General features: G+C 44.8%; 4 protein-coding genes across 7 annotated transcripts; 3 read left to right on the forward strand and 1 right to left on the reverse strand.

Moving 5' to 3' along the window:
- Nucleotides 1–159: 159 nt before the first annotated feature.
- On the forward strand, nt 160–6,383 carry LOC112880691 (glycine oxidase). 2 transcript variants are annotated; one of them, XM_025945429.1, is made up of 10 exons: nt 160–578; nt 689–841; nt 1,598–1,812; nt 1,903–1,973; nt 2,148–2,307; nt 2,605–2,797; nt 2,967–3,122; nt 3,229–3,317; nt 3,895–3,988; nt 5,911–6,383. In XM_025945429.1, the coding sequence occupies exons 1-10, from the start codon at nt 251–253 to the stop codon at nt 5,913–5,915; spliced, it is 1,464 nt and encodes a 487-aa protein (XP_025801214.1). In that variant the 5' UTR covers nt 160–250; the 3' UTR covers nt 5,916–6,383. The 2 variants fall into 2 exon arrangements, with proteins under 2 accessions (XP_025801214.1, XP_025801215.1); XM_025945430.1 differs by having other exon boundaries at nt 694–841.
- On the reverse strand, nt 4,436–7,721 carry LOC112880690 (calcium-dependent protein kinase 22-like). The gene is made up of 8 exons (XM_025945428.1): nt 7,137–7,721; nt 6,897–7,020; nt 6,661–6,804; nt 6,426–6,578; nt 6,125–6,240; nt 5,873–6,040; nt 5,393–5,623; nt 4,436–4,872 (listed from the first exon to the last, which is right to left on the reverse strand). The coding sequence occupies exons 1-8, from the start codon at nt 7,719–7,721 to the stop codon at nt 4,741–4,743; spliced, it is 1,653 nt and encodes a 550-aa protein (XP_025801213.1). The 3' UTR covers nt 4,436–4,740.
- Nucleotides 6,397–11,605, forward strand: LOC112880693 (histidine protein methyltransferase 1 homolog). 3 transcript variants are annotated; one of them, XM_025945433.1, is made up of 8 exons: nt 6,397–6,527; nt 8,652–8,808; nt 8,961–9,023; nt 9,263–9,329; nt 9,414–9,514; nt 10,034–10,078; nt 10,210–10,680; nt 11,127–11,605. In XM_025945433.1, exons 2-8 carry the CDS (start codon nt 8,671–8,673, stop codon nt 11,295–11,297), a joined length of 1,056 nt encoding a protein of 351 aa, XP_025801218.1. In that variant the 5' UTR covers nt 6,397–6,527; nt 8,652–8,670; the 3' UTR covers nt 11,298–11,605. The 3 variants fall into 3 exon arrangements, with proteins under 3 accessions (XP_025801218.1, XP_025801217.1, XP_025801216.1); XM_025945432.1 differs by lacking the exon at nt 6,397–6,527 and adding an exon at nt 7,826–8,289; XM_025945431.1 differs by lacking the exon at nt 6,397–6,527 and adding an exon at nt 7,826–8,147.
- A 279-nt stretch (nt 11,606–11,884) lies between these two features.
- LOC112880696 (protein farnesyltransferase/geranylgeranyltransferase type-1 subunit alpha) lies at nt 11,885–14,982 on the forward strand. Its single transcript, XM_025945436.1, has 6 exons — nt 11,885–12,170; nt 12,257–12,536; nt 13,183–13,292; nt 13,445–13,565; nt 13,690–13,785; nt 14,304–14,982. Exons 2-6 carry the CDS (start codon nt 12,315–12,317, stop codon nt 14,736–14,738), a joined length of 984 nt encoding a protein of 327 aa, XP_025801221.1. The 5' UTR covers nt 11,885–12,170; nt 12,257–12,314; the 3' UTR covers nt 14,739–14,982.
- Nucleotides 14,983–16,768: the final 1,786 nt, after the last annotated feature.

The following is a 16,768-nucleotide window of genomic DNA, read 5'->3' on the forward strand; positions in this document are numbered from 1 at the left end:
GAGGGAAGAGGCGTGAGTGGCTGAACGGGCCAATTGGGCCATGAGTCGTGGCTCAATGCAAGTGTGGGCCATACGGCTATGTGGTCCCGGAGCAACGCCACGTAGGCGTCTGCTTGTAAATTGCGAGGCCGTTGACTCGTCACTCCCTCCGCCGCCCCCACCTACCACTCTCTCGTCGAGCTCATCGGCTCATCGCACGCACCACCAGATCACCTGGCCAGCCGCCGCGTCACTCCGGCCTCCGCTTCCAATGGATGCTGCCATCGCATTCACTTCCGCTCGGAACCCTAGCCCCGCGCGCTTCTCCTCCTCCTCCGCCTCGCCGTCCTCGCGCGTCCCCCAGCGCCTCTGCGTCTGCATCCCATGGCTCGGGCGCGAGCGCCGGCTCCGCGGGCTCCGGCCTCAATCCCAGGTGCAGCCCCCCGGGGCCATGTCCGCCGACGCCTCCCACCACGACGTGGTGGTCGTGGGGGCAGGAATCGTCGGGCTCACGATCGCGCGCCACCTCCTCCTCCACACTCCGCTCTCCGTTGCTGTCGCTGACGCTGCCGTCCCCTGCTCCGGCGCCACTGGCGCAGGTACTCCCTTCGCGCGTACGTTGGCAAGTCAGTATTCGTGAACTTTGATGTAATACTCTTGGGTGTGGGACTGTGGGGCTTTGGGTGTGGTCCGTATTCGTCCTGCGTAGGGCAGGGATACATATGGATGTCGCACCGGACGCCCGGCAGTGACATGTGGGAGTTGGCGGCGCGGAGCAAGCAGCTGTGGGAGGAGCTCGCGGCCGAGGTTGACGGCCAGGGCGGCGGCGGTGCGCGGGAGAAGCTGGGTTGGATGAGGACAGGTAGAATCATACTGCTGCTGTTTCGCTGTTTTCATCTTCCTGTTATGGTGATTGATTAGTCTTTGATAAATTGCCAAGTAGCAAACAAATCTAAGTAGTAGAATCGTCATGGTATCTGTATATTACTATATTTTGTTATGAAATGTACTGCAAGTGAAGGATTATTACCATCTCTTGCAGTCTAGTGGATTTGATGGCACTCCTGCTACTCTGTTCATTCGAAACTTGCTGTGCTAGTGTGCTGACGGTCTGATTTCTAAGTTCATCCATACTGTACTCAACGTTTCAATAAATGCTAGATGCTAGGCAGGTGGTCAGGTTCCGCATAGCAGCACCCAGGTGTGCCTAGGTATTCTGAGACGATTCTATTTTTTCTTGATGGCTAGACTAATGTCATAATAGAGGAATTTGACTTTCTGAAACAAAGAATTTAACAATATAAGCCATCTATAAGTTCCACGACCATAATTCATTATCTTCCATATTTACTTCTTCCACTTGCATATATAAATCAAGCCTTAAAATGCTCTAAGTGGGAAAAACGCCTAGGTGCTACGCGAAGCTCTGCATATGCAGTCATGCAGAGCTAGGGTTCGCCTTTTGAAAACGGAGGCAGTATTTGAATTGACTGCTATAATTTAATAGATGTCCTATCATGGATGTTATATGCTCTATGCCGTATTATTTTGTTCCATTTCACAAGTCTCAATCACGATTTTGAACAGAAAGTAAAATGCTTCTATTGCTTTTGTTAAGGAAGCTTGCTAGTTGGCAGAACTTCAGAAGAACTAGCCACATTGGAGGAAAGGACCAAGGCTCTGTCCAAGGCAGGCATACATGCGGAATTCTTGTCTGCCTCTTCACTACATTTATTAGAACCAGCACTCAGTGTTGGGAAAGATGGTGGTGCTATGTTCTTGCCTCAAGACTGCCAGATTGATGCATTCCAGGCTGTCTCTTTGATTGAAAAGGTTTCTTCTCCAGACTATTTCTGATTTTGTTCTATACATGCTATTACATTGTCTCACTGGTATTTCTTGGTTAACATTTTCTTATGTAAGACCAATAACTCATATTCCTCAGAAGGAAGGTATATGGAGATCTATAATGATCCTGCCATATCATTAATAAGGTATTCAGGTTTCTTCTCTTCAGAAAACATTCACTCATTAATAGAAGAATACTTTCAGCTATCGGACTTGTGCTATCTATCTGTTAGGAACTCAGATGCCCTTTTTATTAATGCCTTAGTTATTTCCCTTTCTCTGCATCACTGATAAATGACAACGAGATTTATTCTGTGCAGATCGGAGGTTACTGGAACAGTTGAAGCTGTCCAAACTTCCAGAAACATATTGTATGGCAGAAAAGCTATTGTAATTGCTTCTGGTGCCTGGACTCGATCCTTATTGCATAGTTTTCTGGAACCAGCTTTGACATTGGATATTCCTGTCAAGCCACGAAAGGTATATCTGAAATTTCTTGGATTGATATTTGATCTGAAATTTTTTGATACTGTCCTCTCAACTATTCGCATATTATTGGTCATCATATGTTTGCCTAATATGGAAAATAGTAAAGAGGAAATAGACTTTATGTTTTCTTGTCAGACTTGTTTTGTATGTTTACATGAAATGCAGCACAAACAGTAATACTATATATAAAATTGGGAATATTTCTTTTGACTTCGAAACAATGCTACATGCATTCCATTTGACTTCAAAACAACAGAGAAGAAATGATCTCACATGTTTCCATTTTAGGGTCATCTTCTTGTGGTGGAGAATTTTGACAAGGTTAAGCTGAATCATGCCCTAATGGAGGTAGGATATGTTGACCATCAGGTTGCTAAGTCAAATCACACACACATGGCTTCAGAGTCTAGTGAAGATGAGCCCGGTGCTTTATCTATATCAATGACTGCAACTGTAGATGCAAAGGGAAATTTGGTTCTAGGTAATTTACAAAGCAGAGTCTTCTCCCTTTGCTCCAAGTTCCAGTTTCTTCTTAGGAGCAAAAAAACACTTCTATTTTGTTAATTCTCTTTTGTGTTCCAGAAACAGGAGTTTCTTTTCAAGTGACCATCTACAGAAATGATTGAACATATTGAAGCTGTATGTTACAGGAAGCAGCCGGGAGTTCAAAGGATTTTCAAGGGAGGTTGATAAATCCGTTGTTAAGTGTATATGGGAACGTGCAGGAGAGTTCTTTCCTGCAATGAAGAATGTTCCTCTTGATATTGATCACAATACACAGATCAGAATCGGGCATCGCCCATACAGTAAGCTTTGTTAATAAGGAAAAAAACGTAGTCTGGTCTTTGCAATTTTATTAGCTTTCTGACCTTTATCTGATTCTAAATGAAACAAATGCCTTTCCTATTTCAGTGCCTGATGGAAAGCCAGTTATTGGCTTTATTCCTGATCTGCCAAATGTTTTGATTGCAACAGGACATGAAGGAAATGGGCTTACTATGGTGATTCACTGTTCACTGTATCAATGTGCTCCAGTAACTAGTGTTTTGTGTTGGAATATTTTTTTTCTATTTAGTTGGGCAAAATATGAAAGGTACCATTCCAGTGGTTCTATCATTTAAATAGACAATGATCTTCCTTCATATCAGAGAAAGCTATGGTGTTGGGAATGGAAAGGGACTAGAAACGTTTTTTTTTTCCTTGGGGCAAAGGCCGGAGAGCTGGAGAGTTCCTTGATCCAGCTCTTTGAGCATACATAGGTTGCATATCATACCCCTCGCGCTCCTGGATAACAGTAGTTACGGAACAAGTAGCTGCATCCCAACCACCACATACCAGCATGTCCATATCATTGTATAGATTACATTTAGTCGTGCTAGACCCATCATGTCTAGTTATTTCTTAGAGCTGACCCATGGTTGTTGAATACATGAGGGCTAGCATATTCCTCATTTCCAACCATGATAGATGAATCTGTTGCATGTCAACAGGGATGGAGCTGCTTTGCTTTCTAGCTTTTTATACATTTACCTTATAAGAAGATAGAAGAGTTAATGTCGTTCTGCCAATTTTCTTTAGGCACTAGGCACTGCTGAAATGGTCACTGATATGATTCTTGGGAATCCTGGAAAAGTGGACTGCTCACCTTTCTCCATCAAACACAGATTTTCAGGTAATTTTGGTAAATATTTTGGGCACAATTATATTTTTTAAAAATATTCATGTTTTTGTGATTCAGACTCCTGTTGTCTCCAATATAGTTCAAAACTAGGACTGGTTTTTTATACCTTGACAGCTAATTTTCGAGACGACTTTCTTTATCCTATGTAGTTCTTTAGTTGCACACATTGTTTTTTCAATACATAGCTATTGATTTGCTGATCGAAGCAATTTATACTTAAATTCCAAGTCATGTTGTTTACTCTCATTCGTTTCAGATTAATTCATCACAGTTCAAGGTGCTGTGAACCCCATCATTCTAGTGTACAAATACTGATTAAATGAAACTATCGTTCTTCCTCTCGGCAACTTGAAACTCCTTTGATCTGTTAAAGCGGTGTTTCTATTTTAATTCTAGACATTTAATTGGACAGATTTTCTTTTTAAAAAAAAGTTGACATGGTAGCAAAACGTCAAAATTTAGTTAGTTGATTGCATGGATGCTGGGGCTTCCCTTACATCCGACTATATCTAAGCCATAGATATGTATCCTAGGAATTGTACATTCTGCTTCCAGAACAAAGGACAATGCCAGAGGATTTGCTGCTTGATGAAGTTTGTCAAGCATGCAACTAGGATATGGGGGTATCCTTGAACTGTCAAATCCACTAATCCTGCTTTTGCATTGTCCTCTGATGCTTGCTCTTTAGTTGAGGGCGTGGTACAGTCAGTCGACCAATGCTGCTTGGAACCTAATTTCTTGTTTCATAAAGTATCTTTGCACAGCCTATGACTGAGGCTATCGAAATTTGCTCTTGAGTACCGTCTAGAGCCATTCCTCCAATCTGATCCACCTTTCATCATCAATTCGAACTCCGGATAGCTGATACGACCATCCTGTTGGATATATTTATAAAATGTCAGCTATCATAAATAAGCATGGTTGTGCAATATGAGGAAAATAAACATAGATGGAAACCAGCAACCTGTTACTGTTGCTTCTTGGAAAGCTTGTCTGTGCCATAGATTTTAGTGATCTATGGGAAGTCTGTTGGATTTATGCTGACTCTCACCAGATTTAATTATCTTATTTTGTCAAAAACAAGTTTGTACAGGAGGCAAAAAAAGAAAAGAAAAAAAACAGATGGTAGCTTGTTGATCTGCTTATTTCAGTGAACTGGTCAAGAATTGTTTTTTTTCTGACCTATTAGAAGTTAGGTTTAGCCAACCTGAAACTACCTTCAGATCATTGGAAAGGGTCAAAGGACACAGGTTGCATACAATTCCAGGATCCGAACAGCTAGTGAAAGCTTTAGAATTTTGTAACCAGCAAGTCACTTCTTTTCTCCATTTGTTGCAATTGCGGAGCGTGTCAATATTGAAGTCACTAAAAGTTTTGATTAATTAGTTTACTGACCTTATCCTTGTCAACCTCACAAATAATATCATTAACCACTTTCCCATTAGGCTTCAGTTCGCCGTCACCTAGTGCCTCCATCAACTCCTCCATTTCAATAAAACCATTCCCATCTTTGTCGAAGAACTTGAAAGCTTTAGGTAGGTACTCATCATTACTCATCTTTTTAATGTGAAGTAAGACTGTTACAAATTCCTCACAATCCAATGTGCCATTTCCATCTATGTCACCCTGCAAAAGGAAGAAAGTTATGTTAGATCGTTGCAGCGCTAATTGATTTGTGCGCCTTCATAGTACGAGTATTGATTTCGTATGCAAATCACACTTTTAGATTCGTGGTCAGGGGGGAATAGTTGGTTGCAATGATGATAGAATTTATACCATTTCCACTTGATTCATTGTCATTCAGTTGTTAGTACCCCAGTCATCCTAATCCTAGTACATTTTATAAGAATAACGAATGATGATGCTAGCACTCACCGCTTCTAACAGCATTTTTATCTCTTCCTCCATGACAGGTTGACCGTTTATCCGGAAGCCCTCCTTCAGCTCCTCAAGTGTCAAATTACCGTCATTGTCCTTGTCCATCGTATTGAACATCTGAGTGTATTTGTCAATCTCTTCCACTGGTAGATTCATGGCGACGACCTCCATTCATAATTAGAAAATGCTTCACTGTGTGTCGCACTTGAAGGAAATAAGGGTACAAATTGCAAGTTATCTGCAACTTACTCCAAGTGCCTTCTTCTTGAACTTGTTCATGGACGAGAACTGCTTCAGCCTGGACCGAACAACCTCCCCGAGTGACACATTTGAAGCCTTATCAGCATTTTTGAGCCAAGGATGCTCTGTGTTTTTAGGAGGGAAACGTGATCATAGTTAAGTATGTAGCATTGTTAGGCCGTCCTTTTCAATAATGCCAATACTAAACCAGAAGTTACCAAACTCTTAGTATGCCTTTCCATGAATAGAATTCCGTCTGCTCTTTCCATTCAGGTTTTTCAAACTTAAAACTGAGCTGCAAGTCACTTACCAAGGACTTGCTTTGCCGTCAACCGTGTGCGAGGATCCGGGTCAAGCATCTTCCTGACAAGATCCTTTGCATTCTGGGAGACCTTGGGCCATGGATCCCTCTGTAAGTTAATTCCTCCCCTGAGTATTGACTGCGCAATTTTCTCGTCGGAATCTGTAATGGTGAAAGGAACAGCACGTCAGCCCTGGTGACAGATGAAGGACCGCAATGCGGCGATGTCTACGGATGCAGTCACCTCCCCAGAACGGGGGGAATCCGCAGAGAAGGATGTGCAGGATGACGCCAGCGCTCCACACATCTATCTCTGGCCCATAGTTTCTCTTGAGAACCTCTGGAGCCATGTAACACCCGCTGCCAACCACTTCGGTGAACCGATCGCCTGCACGGGCAGAGCCTCGCACGGTCATTGATCTCAGCTGAAGATGTATGGCGCCGTGAACGACGAGCTTGCAATGTGGCAGGCACTCATACCAGGCTTGAAGAACACGGAGAGGCCGAAGTCGATAGCCTTGAGAGGCGAGTCCTCCGACTTGTTCACGAACAGGAAGTTCTCCGGCTTCAGGTCCCTGTGCATCACTCCGTTGTCGTGGCACAGCTGCAGCATTGGATTCGTATATCATGATGAAGATGATGAATTGATGATGATTGACGAGGCAGGAATGGCGTTAGATGATCCCGGGCATCTATGGTAGATAACGGACAGGCGATTACCTGCACGACCTCGACGATGGTGCGGGCGAGCTTGGAGGCGGCGCGCTCGGAGTAGTGCTCCCGCTCGAAGATGCGGTCGAAGAGCTCGCCGCCCTCGCAGAGCTCCATGACGAGGTGCACTCCGTCGTCGTCCTCGCACGCCTCGCGCAGACGCACCACCCGGCCCTCGCCGAGCTCCGACATGCGGCGCGTGATCTCCACCTCCCGCCGCACGTCGTCCGCGTCGGGCCCGGCGCGGCGCAGCATCAGGCGCTTCCGCCGGATCGTCTTGCACGCCAGCGCCTCCCCCGTGGCGGTGTCCTCGCACCGCCGCGTGACGCCGAACTCGCCGCGGCCCAGCTCCGCGCCGAGCCGGTACCGCCGCGCGAAGTCCGGGTCGACGGCGCCGGCGTCCCCCAGGATGGGGGCGTGCTTCCTGCCCTTCCTGCCCTTCTTCTTCTTCTTCTCCTTGGCGTCGCTGTCCCTGTACGGGGAGCAGCACGGGCCGTCGCGGCTGGTGACGGGGATGATGGCAGCGGCGCCACGGCCTCCGTGGCGAAGCATCTTCAGCTTGGTGGCCGCGATGGCGGAGTAGCAACCACCCATGGCGCTCCGGCCGCCGGGTGCTCGCTATCTCCGCCGCTCGCGCCCTGTGCCTCAAGACCTTCCCTTACCCTTTCCTCCTCGGCCTAATTCCGGCGCGCTCGGGGAATGCGGTCGAGGTTGTCTGGCTGCCCGTCGGCCTCGGCATCGTCACTCCACGTCCGCTCACGATTGTAGGTGCTGAACCGGGCCGGACACCGGCGGCCTGTTCATCTCATATCGTCTGAGACCGGTTCAAACAAGCGGTGGCACTCTCGTAACTTTCTTAAAAGTTATGACCCTTCTTCCAGCTGACACCGGGCTAGAGTCAAATCGGCCTTGCATTTGCATTCCACGGTTCCGCACTCGGCGGCAGCAGTTCGCACACCTCACTCTTCGCCGTTCGTGCCCCCAAACGCTCCAACTTTTTCGTGCCCCATCCTTCTTTCGGTTAGTTGCTCGTCGCCTCTGCTCCTATTCCGACTCGGTAATCTCAAAGAACTAGGCTTCAGGCTTCCGTGTTCAATTTCGTGATCCCTCCCTAGTTTTCCTGCGGTATCTGGTGGTCAGATCTCGCCTTCAACAGTTCCAAGTGAGTAAAGGCTTCCTTGTCGGTTTATTCTGGGCTTCTTCTGCGTCGTCAGAGCTTTACTGTCTTTAGAGTTTCTATATACTCGGTGATATGGATTTGAGTAATCTCTCCTGGTACTGCGGGGAGAAGAAAACATTTCTGATTTCCCCCCTCTATATTGGGCACTGCTGTGCTGATGTTGGACGCAGCTGCTAAGATTTGTAGATTTTGATCTTAAGATCGTAGCTGGTGATGGGGAAACGTGATATCAGTTATGAATCCTGATTGCAAATGTGGAATGGCACGGAAACAGGAAACTATTTCAACCCGATGTACATGTTATTGCAACTCGCTCCACCCTGATTTCTGATCACATATTTCAGTCAGATCAGGAGCATCGCAATGCGGTCACCGTCCCTGCTCTCGCAGTGCCTGGCTGGCTTACTATCACACGATAGGACTACAGCCCACTGTGTCAACATTGTGCCAGAGAGGGAACCGCACCTACCCTCCCCAGCAGTTGAGATCGTCCCATCAAAGGTGCACCCCCTTCCCTCTTGCTTGTCCATGGCAAACTACAGTGCTTTTTGCTTTTTCTTTCCTGCATGTTGAGAAGATATCTGGATGAAAATAAGGATCATTTGTTATCTATCGAGCGTTGACTAATCTGACTTTCATTACATTGTCCGTAGAATGTGCATCCATACAAGTATGCAGGCGAAAATATTGAATTGCACGGCATGAATATATTCAAGGTGCTTGCTTTTCCCAGGTTGCTTTATATATTCCAACTTTACTAGTTTTAAATGAATCCTGCTTATAGTTCATCAGGAGGAAGGAGTATGATTGATGTTATTTATGCTGATTGTTTTATGGGAGCTGCTCACAGGCTAATTACAGAAACAATATAAATTCTTTCCACTCTGTATGCTAAAACTACTCCATGTCTTAGTCTTCACTGCTTCACCAGTTTGGTTGTGTTTAACTGGTTCAGGGAAAGATCAGTGTACTTGATATTGTTGGACTATCTAAATCAGATATTATAACATCAAAAGGTGAAGGTAATGTAGTACCCTCACAAGTTTTATGAATTTGCTTACTGCACGCTACAACTAACAGCTGCACGTAATTATTCTCTACTCTAGGCCCTTTGAAATGCTGGGAAAGTTCCATTGATCTAGTAAATGTACTTAAAGATGAGATACGTGATGGCCTATTGACATTCAGAAGCAAACGGGTTTTAGAGGTAAAACTCCATTGCGGCTTCATATGTTCATTTTTCACATCAGAATGTCAGATTTTGAACCACTTAAAGTAAATCTATGCTTTTCTTTGCTAGCATTTTGTGTTCATTGATTTGTTATAAAACTTTTCTTGCTTAAATTGATGTTTACATTCAATATTTGGTGAAACTACATCAAGAAAACTCATGCATTTGTTAAATATCATCCTTCTGGGCAAATGTTGCGATACATAAAAAGTTAGTAAAAGAAAGTGGATGTGAATTTACGAAAAACGAATGGTTCCATAAGCATTTATTGGTATCTAATTGACTGATATTGTATTTATCTCTTTATCTTCCACATACAACATCATTGCTATCTTTAGTCTCTTGGGCATATGACTATGGTTGTATGTGTAAAATAAGCTTCTCACTGACATGCAACTCAGTTTCAAAATGAGTTGTGCTTCAACAATTTGTTTCTTCCAAGGATGCAGTATTGCCTTAAACTTCTTCCAATAGCTTTTTTTTTTCCTTACGCAGCTTGGTTGTGGATACGGGCTTCCTGGCATATTTGCTTGCCTCAAGGTACACATTTATCTCTATTTACTTTTTCTTACTTTCTATTACATGATATGTCAGTTTCGATTTGAGAGCTATCTTTCCATCCAAAAATGATGCAGTATGCTAACTAACAATTTCCTTTTAAACATTCTTAGGGAGCTTCAACAGTGCATTTTCAGGATCCTAGTGCTGAAACAGTGAGGTGCAAAACAATACCGAATGTACTTGCTAACCTTGAACAGGCTCAAGAGAAACAGAATCACCATCAAGGAAGCCCCCTTACTCCATCCCAGCAGCAACTACCTCAAGATATTCATTTCTATGCCGGGGAGTGGGAGGAGCTTCACACAGTTCTGTCAATAATTCAGGAAGACGATGTGGATGCATCCTCAGGTATAGGGCTAGGGTTCTGTGAAGATGACCTTTTGGATGGGTACAGCAGTCAGGATGGGAATAATATTTGCTATGATACTTCGTCAAGAAGATCAAGAAAACTATCAAGCAGTCGTGCATGGGAGAGGGGAAATGAGACTAGCACAGGAGACGGTGGATATGACATAGTGTTGGTCAATGAGATCCCTTACTCTGCGAGCTCTCTTCAAAACCTCTATTCGCTCATAAAAAAGGTTAGCTCATAAATTTCTAATATTGTTGTCCATGCAAGTTTTTTGGGGGAAATTCTTACCATGTGACACCATATCTGGCACTAAGAATGTTCCTAGGCACCAGATCATAGTGCCTGAGAAAACCTTGTACTGACTTGGCCTTGATTTTTAGTATAGACTGTGGTTGCATTGCGTCATTGCAATAAGAATTTTAATCAAAAGGCATAAAGACTTAACAAATGAAAGGCTTCAAAATCAGTAGCACATACAAATGAGATGTGCCTCTTGCTGCTCAGATTTTAGACTTCATACCTGAGTCAGATGTAATGCAATTCTTTGGGATACCTAATACCTTGCATCTTGTACTTTTCATATATCTGGATGCTGGATGCATTATGCAGATTTGCTATATAGCCTGAAACACAAAGTTTACTTACATACCGCATATCCTACTCTTGTTCTCGCAGTGCCTGAGGCCACCATATGGAGTACTTTATCTTGCTGCCAAGAAGAACTACATTGGTTCAAGCAGTGCGGTGCGGCAGCTGCGAGCATTAGTGGATGAAGAAGGCACATTCGGCGTGCACCTTGTTTCTGAGCCCCCTGAGAGGGAGATCTGGAAATTCTTCTTCAAATAGATCAAAATGCTCAACGTGGCATGACTTAGAAGAGAGAAAAGTTTCGATGTGGCTGCTCAAATCGCAGAGGCTCATGAAACTCCAGTTTTGTAAATATTAGCGGTTCCAGATCAGTTTCTTACGATTTTCGGGATCTCGTTTCCCTTCTTTTTCATTTTATTTCTGGAGTGTGCTGTTGATTATGTTTGAGTCTATGGCGCTTGAATCGCCAAATGCCGCTATAGCTGACTAGTTCATTGTGATTTACTGTCACGTGTTCCATACTTAAATGTCGATTGCAATCAGATCTGATATGAATCTCAGAAGTATATGGAGTGCACAGAAAATGACTGTTTTCTCAACTCCCCCGTTTGCTATTAATTACTTGTTTTCAACAGTGACACCATCTTCAATGTACTTTTTTTAAAAAGAATTATAGTTCTTCAGTATAATTCCAGTCCTAATTTTATTAGATTATATTTTTATAAAATTCAACAAATTTTGATCTTACCATAGTATTTTGAAGAAAAATCTGCACACGATTTCTATGTTTGCAAACAAAACATCTATCGAAGTCTCAAAAGCTTTAGCAGGACATCATGTTCTGTTCACCGACGTGTGGGCCCCGCCGACCCCAGCGCTGGAGCAGAGCATAGCGGACGCCCCTTCCCTCTCCCTCACGGCCACCGCTGCTCTGAACTGAAGCTCGCCTGCTCGCCTTCCCCCGCATCGGGTCCTAGCCCAGAGGCTGGTGGCAAGCCGCCTTTTAAGTCGGCTCATCAGCGGCCAACGGTGGCGGTGTCCTCCCCGACCCCGCTACTGGCCGGTATCGGATTGGCGTGAAGTGGAGATCCATCCGGAAAATTGCCGAATTGGGATCGATCTCTTCTATTGGTAGGAAGCCCTAACCTGTTCCGATTGACGGATTGATTCGCGTGCTTCGTTGTGCGTTTCTAATCCATCCTTCTTTGCTCGAGCAGGTTCATCTTCTCCTCCAGCGCGCGAGTTCGATCCACCTGACCCAAGGTGCGGGTGCCGATGGAGCACGCTAAGTCCGGCCCTTGCAGTTGGCCGGAGATGGCCGACGTGGTACCAGTGCCGCAGGACGATGGGCCCAGCCCCGTGGTCCCCATCGCCTACCGCGACGACTTCCGCGAGGTCATGGACTACTTCCGCGCCCTCTACCTCGCGGGAGAGCGCAGTCCCCGTGCCCTCCGCCTCACTGCCGAGGCCATCGAGGTCAACCCCGGCAACTATACCGTGAGAATACACCGTTTCTCTCTCCTGTTTTTTTGTTCCTGCTTTATTTTCATGAGGTTATTGGAAAATTAAAGTTTCTATCGTTAAGTGAGAATTTTCGAAGGGAAAGAATGAAAGTTTACTGTAGTGGTTGAACCATTTAGTTACAGTTTCGACTTAAAACCGCGTAGCACTGTGGTCTGAGCTTCCCTATCTACAACGGAGGCAATTTCCATTGTCTAGTTATGAGTATGCAGCAATGCTACAGAAAGTAGAAACAAGCAGTGAGGTGGAGCCAGTTTTAGTAAGTTGGAATTTTCCATGTAAACTGGCCGAACAGGTATTGGTTTGCAGCTTTAGATAGTTTGTACTCTGATATTGACACTGCCTATCATTCATTCATCATGCTTTTTCATTCGTCCATGTTATTTGTAGAAGGCCACAACATACTGCCTGGCCATAATTTTCTCCCTGTGCTATGTTTCTTAATGCAGTATGCTACATTTCTTGAACAGCAATGGTGTTGTGTACTATCTGTGAATTGAAGTTTGTGCTACTACTAGTATTACCGGGTTTTTAAGTTCATGTCATGTATTTCATTTTGATACAATCAACCCTTTCGGTAGTTACCTTTCTGACTTTACTGAATTAATTGTTTACTTGATAGGTCTGGCATTTCAGGCGTCTTATCCTGGAGGCACTAGATTATGATTTACTGCAAGAGATGAATTTTGTCGAAAAAATTGCTGAATGTAATCCAAAAAATTACCAAATCTGGTGAGTTCCACTATGAAAACTTCTAGCACATTTAGCATTTCATGGAAACTAATATCCTCTTTGGTGGTTGTGGAGGTTTTATGTAAACTTATCTATCTTTCGTTGCTGTGAAAATCATGACTAACCCTGCAGGGTCCAATTATTATTTTCAGGCATCATAAGAGATGGCTTGCTGAGAAATTAGGACCTGATGTTGCGAATAAAGAGCATGAATTCACAATGAAGATACTTGCTCTTGATGCCAAAAATTACCATGCTTGGTCTCATAGGCAGGTATGCACATCCCATTTTACTGTATAATGTGTATTCCACATTTTGGTACTGTATTAAACTGAGCTATGAGTATTAGTAAAAGCTCTGTTCTACTAGCATTATTCCTTTATAACAACTGTTGCAGTGGGTTCTTCAAACACTGGGTGGGTGGGAGAGTGAATTGCAGTACTGCAACCAGCTACTTGAGGAAGATATCTTCAATAATTCAGCTTGGAATCAGGTTATGCTCTGTGCTTCTTTGTCTCTTAAAAAAATTCTATTTTTGTATGCAATTTCACCACCCTCAGGATATCTTCATCATTTGAGCTTCATAGGTCATTTCATTCTATGAGTCTGGAGAACTGTACACTTTTTCTTGATTTACTTCCACCATTTATAAATGTGTATGACATTATAAAAATTTGCATGATTGCACGTAAATCTTTTCATTGTTATTTGTAATAACTGTATATAAGAAAAGTATTATAAAACTAGAGTGCTGGGAGTATTTTCATAATTATGGTACCATGTTCATATCGCCAGCATAGGTAGGCAGCTTCATCTAATTAGTGGTCAAAGCTGGACAGCAGCATACTGCCGTGGAATACAAATCGATTGTATGACTATTACTGACTTTCTATTGCCTGTTACATTCTGTCATGTCTGCTTGTCATGCCTCCTGGGTGCCTTTTTTCTGCTGATTAATTGAGATCAGCCATTTAGCTTGCACTGAAATATGTTAAATTTGTTTTGCAACAGAGATATCTTGTAATAACAAGCTCACCGCTTCTTGGTGGCCTTATGGCGATGCGTGATTCAGAAGTACATTACACAATTGAAGCTATTCTAGCAAATCCTCAAAATGAAAGCCCTTGGAGGTACCTCAAGGGTCTATACAAGGGCGAGAATAACTTGCTAGTAGCCGACGAGCGCATCTCTGATGTTTGTCTCAAGGTGTTGAAGAATGATTGGAGTTGTGTATTTGCTTTGAGCTTGTTGCTTGATCTTCTTCGCTCGGGTTTGCAGCCTTCGGATGAACTTAAAGCCACTCTTGAACCAATAAGGAACTCCAACCCGGAAATGGCAGATGCTGATCTTGCGACAGCAGTTTGCTGTACCCTGCAGAAATGTGATCCCCTCCGGGTAAATTATTGGTCTTGGTACAAGACCACCCTTTCTTCTCAGATCTCCTAACATTACATGGGCTCACAGCTTGTTATCCTCGTTGGACTGGACTCTGTGAGGTAGACATGATGCAAAGCCAAACCAAGGCGGACAGAGGGTGTGTATCTACCTTCACGTTGATCTGACAGCAACACATGTACTGGATTTTGCTTGGCAGAATTTATGAATGTTATTGTTCCAAATAACACTTTCGGAAACAAATGTTACCTCATACAAGTAAGCTTGAATACATTGCAATTGTCATGCAAGCCTACATGAGAGCATGTTCCTCACTGTACTTTTCCCTTGCTCTCTTCATACTCTTCGAGAAAATCTAGAACTAGAGACCGAAAGGGGTAGCTAGTAGGAGTAGCTCGCCCTTGACCTCTTCTTCCTCTTCCCGGAGCTCAAGGATGTCATGGGTTGAAGTTAGAATAAATATTATTGTTTTCTATAAATTTGGTCAAACTTAGAATAAATTGATTCATGAAAAATTCAGTTTCCCTTGTATTTAGGAATGGAGAGTAGAAATTATCGGTTTCCTATCTTCTTGACTCGTAATGGAATAGCTGAGGATATAAATATTCCTTTTTAGGTTCCTCGGGCCAAAGAGATAAACCTGCACCACCATATTTTTTACAAACATATTCCATAGCCCACGGCCTCAAAGAAAGAAAGACGTTTACTTTCTCCCTACGGGTAGGGGGTGTGCATAACTACCCAGATGAATCCTAAACCAAAATACTCGAGGGCAAATCAGAAATACCCGAATATTTAATCATCGGTCACCATTCAAGTACATGGCCTAATAATAGACCGAACTTATTTGTGGTAATTTGGGTACCAAAATGCCCACATATTGTGACTGGGCACCTGGGCATTTTGAGTTTATGGGCCAAACCTGCCTACCCCATCAAGGCGATGACTACTCGCTCATGTGCCCACGCCCCATCATCCTAACTCGCACTTGCCACTTCGTCGTTAATCCTAGTCACGGAGATGCAGTCACATGGAGTCACCCTAGGACGCAAGTGTCGATCACCAAGGGCGGAGCTTAGTTAGGGCCAATAGGAGCCATGCCCCAGCTTCTTAAATTTTTGCAGTCCCATGATGAATGTAGTAGTTATTAGGTCTAACTGCTAGTTAAGCTTGAAGTTGGGCTCTCTCCCTTGTGTTTTTCACCCTCCATTGTATGTTGGATCCCTTTCAATTTGGGATCAAGCTTCGGCATTGCCGCTACCACCTTTTGCCTGTAACTCGCCTCCTCCTGCCCCCTAATCCCAAATCCCAGTGTCGACACAGGATTGACACGCGAATACCTAGACCCCCGCGTCGTCCCCGCGTAGGGCAACACGAGCGGACGCACCCCACCAACACCGCCGCCCCCCCCCTTCCCCTCTCCCCATCGCCGCGCCGCCGCCGGAGCAGCGTGGGATGACTTGGCTTGCAGCGGATTGTGGCGGGTTGCTCTGCCTTGCTCGGCGACTCTGGTGCGGTACATCGTCAAAAGACGGCGCAAGTGACAACTTGACTTGCTGGCATGTCGGCGGAGGCTGCATGCGCGGGTGGTGCAACGAGATGCTGCCAGCCGGCAAGCGCGGTTCGAGTGTTTGGTGGGGATCTTGGGACTCGGGGCGATACTGCTCATCATCCTGATAGCGATTTAATAAACAGATCCGTAGCATGGCATACCGTGGTGGAAGTGGCGTGGCCCTACGTGCGGTGTCTTCTGCGAGGCGACGAGGGTGGAGTCCAACGGCGGGTGTGGCGAGGCCCCCGCGCGTTGTGTTATCGTGGTGGCGACTACGAGGCAACCTGCGAGAGGTCCGGATTTGGTGCTTTCATTCTGTCGGATGGTGTGTGGTGTTGCAGCGGCACTATGGCATCGGGTCCCGCATGGCGGTGACCTTCTCGGTGCGGTGCGGTCCGTTTCTCTCATCTCCCTATCGGCACGGGGCCATATTTTGACGGCGACTTCATGGGTACGAGATGGTTGTTAGCCGCCGCGGCTAGACTTCGTTCTGCCTCCGTTGTCTGGTGGTGTGGCTTCGACCAGGTTG

This window comes from Panicum hallii, chromosome 2 (genome assembly GCF_002211085.1).
Source record: "Panicum hallii strain FIL2 chromosome 2, PHallii_v3.1, whole genome shotgun sequence".
NCBI lineage: Eukaryota > Viridiplantae > Streptophyta > Magnoliopsida > Poales > Poaceae > Panicum > Panicum hallii.